This window comes from Arachis stenosperma, chromosome 2 (genome assembly GCF_014773155.1).
Source record: "Arachis stenosperma cultivar V10309 chromosome 2, arast.V10309.gnm1.PFL2, whole genome shotgun sequence".
NCBI classification, from domain to species: Eukaryota; Viridiplantae; Streptophyta; class Magnoliopsida; order Fabales; family Fabaceae; genus Arachis; species Arachis stenosperma.
Window position 1 is genome coordinate 13,265,337 of NC_080378.1, and position 12,330 is coordinate 13,277,666.

Consider the following 12,330-nt stretch of genomic DNA (forward strand, 5'->3'; position numbering starts at 1 on the left):
GGCGCCATTTCATGTGTTTAGGCGCCAAGTTACCGTAGAATAAATTCTATGATAATGTTTTTTTTATTTTTTTATTTTTTTGGCACAGTTAAACTCTTCTTAACAAAATTGTTAGCAAAAATAAAAAATTATTAGAAATTAACAAATTATTTTATTAAAAATAAATTGTCTAAATACAATAAAATGTCACAGAAATAGAATACAATGAAGTAAACAAACAAAAAAATAATACCCTAACTCCTACTAGGGGTGGCAATGGGTAGGGTAGGGTTTAAAGCCAATCCTAATCCTATTCGCGAGTTAAGATTTTTATATAAACTCAATCTTACCCGCGGGTTGAGAATATCCCAACCTTAACCCTACCCGTTCTTAACCAGTAGGTACCCGACCCTACACGCGGGTTACAAAAAAGATGCAACATCAATATATTTATTGATGATAATTTAAAATAGAACTGAGTTTTATGTAAAAAAAATTATTAAATTATCAATTAATTATCTTTTTTTAGTGGTTAGGGATCCTTTGCATTTAGTGAGAGGTCTTTACTTCAACATCCACTTGAAACATATTTTTATGTAAGTATATAACATATACATATATAGGATGCAGGTTGGTCGGGCAGGTCGAGGCTTAACCCGTACCCGACCCGAATGAGAACCCTACCCAACCCGCTGCGGATCGGGTTGGCAACCCTACCCGACCGGGTAGGGTCGGGTTGGGTACCTGCGAGTAGGGTGCATGTTGCCACCCCTAAACCCTACAGATCCTGATAATCGTCGTTGTTATTGTTATTGTGGTCCCTCGGCTGAGGTGGGAAAGTAGGTGCTGATGTTGGTGCCCCACTAGCAGTGTTGCTGTTGGAACCAGCAGTGCCGCTGCCTCCAACGCCCCTAGCTCCAGCGTGCATCTGCTGGTTGTACACCTCCATATGCTCTTGCAACCGATCTAACTGCTCCAGCTTCTTCGTCAGGTTTGAGCTGAAGGCAACGGCTCCTCCCACGTGTGCAAGAAGGTCGTTGTACCTCTACTCAGACTGTTCCGCTTGCTGGTGAAACTCTTGTGTCAGCTTCTGCACCTCCTCTCTCAAGTCAACAACTTTCTGGGGATCGGCAAGGCTAGTGACAGAGACAGAGGTAGAGGAAGCCGCCAACGCGGAGGAGCAGAGCCACTGGCGAAGAACAACCCCAACCCGAAGTGGCAATTCTTTTAGGGTTTAGAGGCGGTCTCACGCCAAACCCGATCAAGATCTACCACTGAGGTCTCGAAGCTGGCTTCATTGTTCTTACTAGGCGGCTGAAATTGCTGGGTCGCGGCCTCCAACCTCTGTGTGTAATCCTCTTGTGTCACACACGTCGTGATTAGGATAACAGTTAATTGACTTTAAACAAAAAAAAATTAAAAATTATAATTGATTTAAACTTACATAATGGGCCGCAAACTGCTTGTCATCAAATCTCTCCTTGTTGCCCTTCAAAGTATGGGTATACTTGTAGGTCTTTGCTAGTGTCGCCTCACGATCCAACGACTTAGACTACAAATTAATATATCAACCAATAAAATAAATGAACAAATTAACCAACTGATTCAGGTAACTACTAAAAAAATCAAACAATGACAAAATTCTTACCAGTATGTTCTTCGTCTTCATCAAGGTCGCCGACCCACCCGTATACTTCGACGACTTGGGCGAAGCCCTGTTAGTGACATTCATTAGACGGTAATGCTTGAACCCCTCATCATTGTTAAAATAGGCCTCCAGTTCCTTCTTGATGGATGGACGGATCCACGATATTATGTGGTTGCGCCCCTTATAAACGTCACTCATCATTTGCTGAAGTTGTTTATCGGCCCGGTGGTCATAGATCTTCCTGATAATGAGATTATGCTATGCATCCCATATTAATTTCAACTGCACAAAGTGATTTAACAACATTAGTTAGTCGAAATAAAATACAGTTCAAATACAGTTAATTAATTCAACATTATTGGGTTCTTACCGCCCACTTCTAAAACCATTGATCTCTAGTCTCAGCTGGGATCTACGTGTAGGTTGGCCATGGGTGGTCGTACATCGACTTAATGACCTCAGAGATCTCTTGTGTGCAAGCATTACTATCAGAGAAAAAACCGAACATTAACAAACACATGGAAATGCATAAACTTAAGATTAACAAACTTAAGATTAAAAAATTGTATGTACTCACGCCTGCATGCCATCAGGCCAAATTCTCACCCGGGTGACGGGCGGTAGGGGATGGGCATCTTGCTGGGGTACTAGAGGAATCACCCACCTCGGGCTTTGTCGTTGGATCTGTAGGGGGCATAGCAGAAGGAGACACGTAGTTCGGGTTTAGGATCATGATGAACTTTTGGTTTGCTAGACCCGCCTGTGACATCACAGGGGTCGACAGGGCAGCCGAGGTAAAAGGCGAGGACTGAACAGTCGCAGGAGATTCAGTGGAAACTCTCTCTCTATCACGACCACGAGACCCACTCGATTTACCTCTACTACCTATCGTCATGTCTGAAAAATGAATGTATTATTAACACTAATCAGTACATGTTAACTATATGAATTATTCAATAAAACTCTCCAAAAAAAAAATTGGACATAACTTCTCCTAAAATTGGACATATAATCATCTTTACGGTTTCCACAAATTCAACCAATCTCAACCCACAACATCAGCCAAAATACAATTAAATTCACCACATTTCCAACAGAACATATTAACTTGTTTTCGTACTAGAATTCATACTATATATAATGTTGTAGATATAATATTACAATGTCAAATACAACAATTTATTTAATTCAATTAAAGTTAATAACTAATGACATGATGCCACCAAATATGCACCCATTAAGTAATGTTCACCATTACAAGAATCTAGACTTAATTCTGTCTATGAATATTAAGCACTGAGTACATATATATTATGCCTATTATTATTAAAGTTATTTAATAAACTTTGATACATAAACATTGAATTTAGTTTGGACGGTGAATCTGATTTTTTTGTTTAATTTTTCTGTTTTTTGGATTATGAATTTTTTATTACTGAATATTTGATTAGAAAACTTTGTTAAAAATTTCAACGTTCTAAAAATCGGTTTGAATCGGCCTGTCGAACCGTAAACCATTGAAAAAAGCGATTTCGGCAAAAAGGATAACTACTTGTTTCAAAAATCATTATTGGACTGCTGAACTGGCCAGAAACTGCCCGGTTGAATCAAACTTGGACCTGATTAGTTTTCAAATTTTAGACAAACGTTACAAAATAACACCGTTTCGTTCATTAATTAAGAAAAAAAGGAAAATGGTATCGAACGCAAGCAGCAGAATCTTAATCTCGAATCTTAATCCCCTTCCTTAGTTCCTTGAGCACTATCAGGCAGCAGAATCTCAATCTTAATCTTGAACGTAGGCTCGCAGTAGAGAAGGAGTCTCCATCTCATTGAAGAACGTCCAACCACCACCGCCATCACGATCTCCACTGCCACTGTCCGCATTGCGCTATCGTCGTCGCAACGCGTCTGCTTGCCACGTTTTCTCGTCTGTTTTGAGCTTCCGCCGCCTCTGTATCGTCGTGCTTTCGCCGCTGTGCTTCCTCTCCGTCGCTTGTTCGAGCTTTAGACCTCCAGCCTATTGTTATCACCACGCTTTGGCCTCTGTTTTGGCCGAGCTTCTAACCCTCATCTGAGCTCCCTCTCCGTCGCGTGTTCGAGGCTTCGAGCTCCAGCATCATCTGTTCGAGTTTCAAAATGTGTGAACTTTGAAGCAATGTTCTAAAAATCGGATGGACTGACTGGTTCGACCGGGTTAATTGAGAACCGATTCTTTAGACGACCCGGTTAATATCTAAAACCGTCTTGCAAAAAATTGGTAGAAAACCAACCAAGCCGATAGTTAACCAGTGAACCAACTGAACCGGTTCGGTTTTTTAGGTTCCCGGTTTTGTGTTTTAAAAAAGTAAAAAACAAATAAGAAAGACACCCAAAACCCCCCCCATCCCTCTCTCTCTCTCTCTCAAACCCAACCCTAAACCTTCTTGGAACGCAGCCACCATCCCTCTTCAAAGTCATCGCCGAACTCTTCTCCTCCGGTAGAGGGTGCTGTCGCCGCCGGCGGGGACAGACCGTCTTCGAGCGCTCTCTCTCTCTCTCTCTCGCTCAACGTCCCTCTTCGAGCTCTCTCTCGCCGTCGCTGCTTCTTCGCTCCTCGCCGTGGGTCGTCGACGGTAAGTTCCTCGTCCTCGCCTCTGGTCTCTGTTCGTCCTTGTCCTCGTCCCTAACCCTCTGGCCTCGTCCTCGCCTTTGGCCTCTGGCCTTTGTTTGTCCCCAACTCCAACCTCTCTGAGTCCCTGTTCTTTTAATTTGGTTCAATTTCAATCACATTAATAACTTGTTTTTTTGAAAAAAATAAGTTAATTAGTATCTGTAAGAGTATTATCATTGTTTTGATCATTGTTATAAATGTTTGGAAAAACTGGAAAAAGCATTGTTTTGATCAACAATATAGTTAAGAACTTAAGATCATGGTTAAGCATTATTTGGGAAAACTGGAAAAGCCAAAAAGCATTGTTTTGATTTGTATACATAGGATTACTTACTGTTTGCGTGTTAATTACAACATAGCAGCTGATGAGAAAAGAAAAATCTGTTTAAGTTTGTCATTTTGGAAAATAGCTACACTCTTGGTTCTACTGTAGCAGGTTATGCTCGTAAATAATAACTTTTCATTCTTCAATAAAACTATGTACAATAATAACTTTTCATTCTTCACCAATTTGATATGATCTTTTAAGTATACAATTTATCTAGTTCCCTCTAAAAATTGGTATAAGCATGATAAATTGTATTGAAGCCGAATGCAAATAATGATCAACAATCACAATTCAGTGTTGGCCAACAATCACAATTTTTATGTTGAATTGTGAAATTTTGAATTTTATAGAAAATTTATATTGTATTTTTAATAATTTTATTTTATATTTAATTAAACTGGTTCGACCACGGTTAGATCTTTGAACCATTGAACCAGTCACTCGACCAGTTCACTGACAGGTTCGGTTCTCGCAACTTTGGTGTGAAGTGATTTCTTTTCCTTGTTCTTGTTCTTTCTTGTATTTGGGTTGCTGCCAGTTCTTTGTTGCTGTTGTTTCTTGGTTTTGTGGTGCTGATCTCATATCTGAGTTCATGTTATTATTATTGTTAACTTGGTAATTTGTAAAATTGTTGTTAAGGTGCTGTTCTTTGACTCTATCTTTGTTAGGTTTTTGTAACTTTGCCCAATTGTTAATTTGAATAATTATTTTGATCTTAGTTTATGTTTTTGATCTTGTTAATTTGATAATTTGTTAAATTGTTATTGAGGTGCTATTCTTTGACCCTATGATTGTTAGGTTGTTGTATTTTTGCTAATTATTAATTTGAATAATTATTCTGATCTGAGTTTATGTTTTTGATTTTGTTAATTTGATAATTGTTGTTGTGGTGCTGTTTTTGATTTTGTAATTGTTAATTTGTATAATTGTTGTGATTTGCTTTTCATTATTCTTGTCATTGGACTACTGTTTTTGCGGATTTTTATAATTGATGACAAACTTTGATGTTGGTATTTTATATTTAGTTTTTTTTTTTGTTATTTGACTTTTGAATTTATATTTGGATAAGATTATAACATTGTGATTGATATAGTATTTTTAATTTGAATGACATTTTAAGGTTTATATTAGACTATAATTATGTTTTAGTGTGTTTATTTATATTTTATTATAAAATGGTTATTTTGGTTGAACCACGAACAATCGGTTGAACCAATAAACCAGTGAACCAGTAGTTAGAACGGTTCAATGACCGGTTCGGTTTTCAGAACCTTGGAAATTTTTTGTGATTCTGAATCCTTTGTCACTGATGGCATGTTAGGATATAAAAGACGACGATAGACGGTGTCAGTGGTGCCGCCGCCGCTGCCATGGGTGCTCTTGCCACTCTCTCATCTTGGACTTCCGAGGACAACCTTCTCCTCAAGAACGCCGTTGAGGTTCTCTCTCTCTCTCTCCAATTCACTCTTAGCTTTTGATTTCAACCTCTATTCCTAATCTTTTGTTGCCTTTGCATCTGCGTATTTGTTTAATTTACTGTCTATCTAATGTGCTTTAGCGCCTTTTCTGATGAATAGTAGTTGTACTGCTAGGTAAAGTTGGTGCCTACGGTAAAATCCACGAACGTGTGCCTTAGAGGGTTCTTAGGTTGGGATCAATGAGTTATATTCATTGCATATTCATACTATTTATCATATTAAATGTGTATTATTTGAGGTCTTGGGGATAGTAGACACTCATATCATGGGGAAAATGTTTTAGTCCTTACATATTGAAGAGTGGATCTGTTTGTGGATGATTCTGAATGTCGTGGTTTATGTATGTCAAGGGGCAATTGCTCTGAATTGGATAGATGTTTGTTCTTGCCGTCTGGTTTGAGTTTTGAAGGGGGACTCCATGTTTAGTCTTTGACTTGTATATTTGCAGGCTGGTGCTTCTTTAGAGTCACTAGCAAAAGGTGTGGTGCAGTTTTCTCGAAGATATAGTTTCAAAGAAATACGCGATAGATGGTATTCTATCCTCTATGATCCTATTATTTCTGCGGAAGCATCTGCAAGCATGACAGACTTCGAGATTTCTACTTCACCTCTCCCGTCAAAGTTCATCAAGTTTGGAAATTCAAGAGAACGCAAAATTGATTCTGCAAAGAGAAAAGCTGAAAGTGTACGGACTTCCTATTATGCTATGCGGAAAAGAATCCGCAGTGACATGTTTAATTCCATGGACTTAGGTTTCCTTGTTGATCCTGAAAATGACAATTATGGTGCAAATGGAAATGAGAGTTTACCTGAAAACTGTGTGGCCGAAGGTGAAATGTCCAATCATTTTGGTTTCCATGGTTTACATACTGATCCTGCTCAGTATTCTTTTCCTGAAAATATGATGAATGGTGGTGCTACATCGAATGGAGTTATTGCCCATGCATATTACACCGGAGCTAAGGATCCAGTTCAAGACGATATCCCTGCTGAGCAACAAGATGTACTTAGAGAAGAACCTCAATTTCTTCGAGATGATGTTTCCAATGGAGCTGCAGAACCTCAATTTCTTCGAGATGATGTTTCCAATGGAGTTGCAGAGGAGATGGGTGTTCCAGAAGAACTAGCCATTGATAGCTTCATTGGTGACGATAATTTAGAGACCCCATTTGATCAGATCAACAGTGATCCTGGAAACCTGTGTTCTGAGTTTGATGGAAATGATGTATTTGATTCATCTGAAATAGAATGTGGTACATCATTTAATAGCTTACATTTGTCTCCACTCCCGGAAATGCCAGTGTGGAAAACACATGCGAGCATTCAAGAGCCTGAAATGCCATGTGATGATTTTAAGGATTCTATTCCTTGTGGGGAGGCTTACCTGACAGAACTGTCCAATTCTCTCTTGAACTTCACTAATGAGGAAGAACTCTATCTGATGGATGTTGATGGAAAAGATGGGATTGATAAGTCTTATTATGAGGGTCTGAGTTCACTTCTACTGAGTTCTCCTAATGATGTTAGCCAAGATCAGATGCCTGAAAAGGCTGAGGCAGAGTCTTCAGTGGCATCACAACCAAAAGTTTCAAATCTGTCAGTTTCATGTCAAGCAAAAGTAGATGATAACAATAGATCACAGTCTAGCAATGCTCAAACAGTTCAGAAATCAGATAACCAAGTATCATCTTCTGTCTCTGTTAAAGATCCTCGTTTTCCTGAACTAACTAATGGAGTTGTATTCTGTGCACTAAACACTGAAGAACCAGAAGTTCCATGCAATGTTGATGTTTTCCTACTACCCTTGGATGTGCCTCCTTCAACATCTCCCTATTCATCTGAATGGATGTATACAGAATCCAATAAGCCAATGTCATCATGTGTTCAGGATTATGGATTTAGTAACCATAAAGCTCTTGAAACAAGTAGAATGACAAAGGTAGAACAGAAAAAACCTGCAGAGTTTCGTGGATCTTCTCAGGTGATGGGATCTCCTCCCCTTCCAGGACCTGTTGGTAACTCTAAGGTAAAGTGTGAATTTCCGAATGCTCATGCATCACATACAGCATCCAGGAGTGCTATGTCTGTTTCTGGTGGGTTAGGTGGAAATAAAGCTAGCACAACCAATGCTATCATGCATGCAAATCCAAAGGACACACCTATCAATGTAGGCTTGACACATTGTCTAAATAGTCGTGCGACAAACTCTTTTAGTGAGAAACCAACCCTTGGGTCTAATGGCTTCAGAAATCATCCTTATTCTGATGGCTCAGGCATGAAACAGGGAAAAAACTTAGCCTTGCCAAAAGATCGTCATTTGCAACATGCTGAAGCGGGGTCTTCAGATGTTCCCAAGTCTCAGCTGGTGGCAATTCCTCCAACTTTAGATGAAGAGCAATATATGGAGAGTGATGATGACGTTCCTTGTTATTCTGATATAGAGGCAATGGTAAGGCGTGTAGTGCAGACCTTTCAATCAACAGTAACCTTAACCTTGTTTCATAATTGTAGCTATTTTCTGAGTTATTCCTTCATTTCCTTCTACAGATACTTGATATGGATCTGGATCCAGATGATCAGGATTTGTTTTATAATGAGGAAGGTATTACAAAGAAATTACTTTTGTCATTGCTTCTTGCATGATGCTATTTGACATCTTTTATATTTTGTTTATTTGGAGTACAGATAATTAACCAATGTCCCAACTAAATAACATTTTATGTTTTGTGGTGCTTGCCTTATTCTGCCTCGTGCCGCAGAAGCATGGCTCAGTTATTTGGGATAGTCTCATAAACACTCATTTTGCATCCTTATGGTTGCCTATTTTTTATTTAACTAATGTCTAGTACAGTGATAAATGTGATGGACCCTTGGACAGGTGATACTTTTTAGTAGTATTTTTTCCTTTTGAAGAAGCTGTAAAATTTGATGCTTCCCCCTAATGAGTTCCAGTTCACTAGTGACATTTTAGAAACATGCTAGTAGTTATGCGTCATATGGGTGAGCTCTTGTGCATTATGGACCAGACTTCATGTGATGATGTTTGATGCATGACCACGAGTTCTGCGCTTCTGCTACTAGTTTACATAATTTATGGAACTTGTGCCAATATGTGTGCCTTTGTATGAATATGTTTTCGTTGATCAGCAGATATTCAGTAAATATTCTGTTTTTAAACTCTCCAAGTAGTAGTTTGTTTACATTATTTATCCTATACATCTAAGATAAATAGTTGGATATTATTCCGTTTTTGTTGATTTCATTGTCTATTTTCTTTTATGATAGCTTAACAATATTATATTCTGATTGCAATATAGTATCAACATATCAACATGAGGAAACTAAGCGGACTATCATAAGGTTGGAACAGGGTGCTCATTCCTCTATGCAGAGAGCCATTGCTTTACATGAAGCAATTGCCATTTTATATGGTCGCTATTCAAAGCATTATATTAAGAAAGCTGAGGTATTTTATTGCCTAGACTCTTCACTTGACTTGCCGTCTGAGTGTGTTTTTTAGTTTTGGGTATATCCATGTGTTGAATTTATTTCCAGTATAAGAACTGAGACACACAACATATATGTCTATGAACAGATATTTACTTGCTTTATTCTGATTTTGTTTCTGGTTTGATACAGTGATTTGATTGTAAATTATGGAGTGAACTGTGGTGAAGGTATAATAATTAAAGAATAGTTGGACAGATCTGTTCTGTGCCCTTCAGTGAAATCTATTTCTATGTTTGTGTGCGTTTTAATCTTTGAGCCTTTAAATGTCTAAGCTGTGATGGTTTTTTTTGGAAGTAACACCCACCAAATGATGCGAGGAAAGTAACTAAATTGCTATTCTCTAGGATTTATCTTTCCATAGAACAACAATCAAATTAAAGTGCCAACAGATAATGCTTTTAGTGATATCTCAATTTCTCCTGCAGGTTTTACTTGGACGGGCAACAGAAGGTGTTCCTGTAGATATTGACTTGGGCAAAGGAGGTTATGCAAATAAAATATCTCGACGCCAGGTTAGTCATATTTACCAAATTTGACTTGGTTCATGATGCAACAATGATTTCGGTGCTTTCATATATTTTGTTACTCCCCCCCAAACAAAACAAAGTTTGACCCATCGACATATAAATGATGTTTCTTCCTTTGCTAACTTTCAGGCAGTTATAAAGCTGCACAATGATGGATCTTTCTACATTAAAAACTTTGGCAAGACTTCAATATTGGTGAATAACAAAGAAGTGCAGACTGGTCAGTCTCAAAGACTACACTCCAATTGTTTGATTGAGGTATGATTATATAGCCCGTATTTCAGAACCTCATATCCTCTTTGAAAAAGTTTTCCTGCATGCATGTACACATGCTCTTAGTATTTGTGCATATGGATAAAAGTTTTTAACTAGTTCTCAACCATGTGTTGTTGACAATCAAAATGAGTCTCAGAATTTGATTGCGGAGTTCATAGGTGCTGGATGGTCTGCAAATTCCCCTTTTTTTTTTGTTTCTAGTTGTTGGTGGAATTAAGTGTCAGAGAATCTTTGTGCTACCAATATCCCTTAGTAGGAATATAAGAACACAGTTTTTGTTATGAGAATGAGCATGTTACTGTTTGCTCATTTCAATTCCATCCCTGCTTTCTTCGAGTTTACAAAATAATCAAATATACGTAACTCACTACCACTATTTTCTAAGTTGAGGGAGGTGGAGGCGGTTGGAATTATAAGATGCCCTTTGGGTTAGTTATGTAAATAGGAATCAAGTCTTAGTTAAATTGCTACAGTTGTCTCGAAATGTGTGAAATAAAATACAATTGGTTTTATTTTGCAGTTGAGGGGGATGCCATTCATATTTGAGACAAATCCTAGTCGTGTGAAGCAGTATCTGGATCAGCATATTACAGACAATTCACAAACCTTGTAGTGTCAAATGTAAATGTTAGTAAGAGATCCACGAGAACAGAAAGTGCTTATTTTTATTGCACTTTCTGAATTTTGGTAAGGAAACGTTGATGCTGTATGTCAATGGTTTTGATGCTATAATGGTGTTTCCATGGGAATGGGAATGGGCTTCTGTAGTTCAGTGCTCTCCTTCCCCCATGTTTCTCTGCTGACGTAAGTAGATAGTTATTTTAGGAACATTTTTGTATTATGTCAAATTTAACCCCCCTAACCTGAGAATGCTTGCTCACTCGCTAATGCTGAATCTGAAGCTCATTACTCCCTTGCGTATTGCTTGAAACAGCATTCTTAATCTATTTTTTAAATTAGAGATAATTAGGAGGATGAGTTAAAATTTTAATTATTTGTCTTTTATTTTTATTATCTATTTTTCTTACGGATTGCTTCCACTCAATTTATTATTGTGGGTTAAAATCTTCTCAAAATACATGAGTCCATGTTATAAAACTAGGCTTTTGAATTATGTGTTCACAAAAATTCGTATGAGTGATATTTAAATAAAAAAAGCCAATTTGTCAAAGTATCAGACAGTTTGTGGCCTGGTCAAAGGACGCTGTGCTGTATTCTTCCGTCCACCTCGCTGGGCTGTAAGTCAATTGCCATTTTATATGGTCGCCATTCAAAGCATTATATTAAGAAAGCTGAGGTATTTTATTGCCTAAACTCTTCACTTGACTTGCCGTCTGAGTGTGTTTTTTAGTTTTGGGTATTGAATTTATTCCAGTATAAGAACTGAGACACACAACATATATTTAGTTGCTTTATTCTGATTTTGTTTCTGGTTTGAGACTGATTTGATTGTAAATTATGGAGTGAACTGTCGTGAAGGTATAATAATTAAAGAATAGTTGGACAGATCTGCTCTGTGCCCTTCAGTGAAATCCATTTCTATGTTTGTGTGCGTTTTAATCTCTTATCAAAAGACGCGCACCGTACTCTTTTTTTAGGGCAGAAAGATGCTAACTCAGTTTCGGGCTAATGGAAGGACAATTACCATAAGCCTCCAGAAAGAAGTCTGGGAGGGGATCGCTTATGAATTTCATTCTTTCAAACTACGCGCTACGCTAAGAATCCCTCTGTTTTGTCTCTTTTATTAGCAAGGTAAATTATTAAATTAATCCTCTACGTTTAATCCTGTTTTGGTTTTTATGGTTTAAAATATCTTATTTAAATTCAAAAAAGTTTCATTTAACTTCAATGTAATTTTACCGTAAGGTCAAAGTTAAATAATTAATAGAATGTCTTATATAACAACAGTACAAGAATAAAATTGATAATCT

The 12,330-nt window shown here is 37.7% G+C and overlaps 1 protein-coding gene across 1 annotated transcript; it reads left to right on the plus strand.

Moving 5' to 3' along the window:
* The first annotated feature begins 4,036 nt into the window (after positions 1 to 4,036).
* LOC130961386 (uncharacterized) lies at positions 4,037 to 12,186 on the plus strand. The gene is made up of 8 exons (XM_057887243.1): positions 4,037 to 4,242; positions 5,930 to 6,047; positions 6,535 to 8,535; positions 8,634 to 8,688; positions 9,404 to 9,552; positions 10,022 to 10,108; positions 10,253 to 10,381; positions 10,920 to 12,186. The coding sequence occupies exons 2-8, from the start codon at positions 5,979 to 5,981 to the stop codon at positions 11,010 to 11,012; spliced, it is 2,583 nt and encodes an 860-aa protein (XP_057743226.1). The 5' UTR covers positions 4,037 to 4,242; positions 5,930 to 5,978; the 3' UTR covers positions 11,013 to 12,186.
* Positions 12,187 to 12,330: the final 144 nt, after the last annotated feature.

Excerpts from the sequence above, each read along its gene's own strand:
- LOC130961386 (XM_057887243.1), top strand. The coding sequence starts at position 5,979 with ATGGGTGCTCTTGCCACTCTCTCATCTTGGACTTCCGAGGACAACCTT. Across the intron at positions 8,689-9,403 it reads TTTGTTTTATAATGAGGAAG|TATCAACATATCAACATGAG; the intron begins GTATTACAAAGA and ends ATTGCAATATAG. Across the intron at positions 9,553-10,021 it reads ATTATATTAAGAAAGCTGAG|GTTTTACTTGGACGGGCAAC; the intron begins GTATTTTATTGC and ends TTTCTCCTGCAG.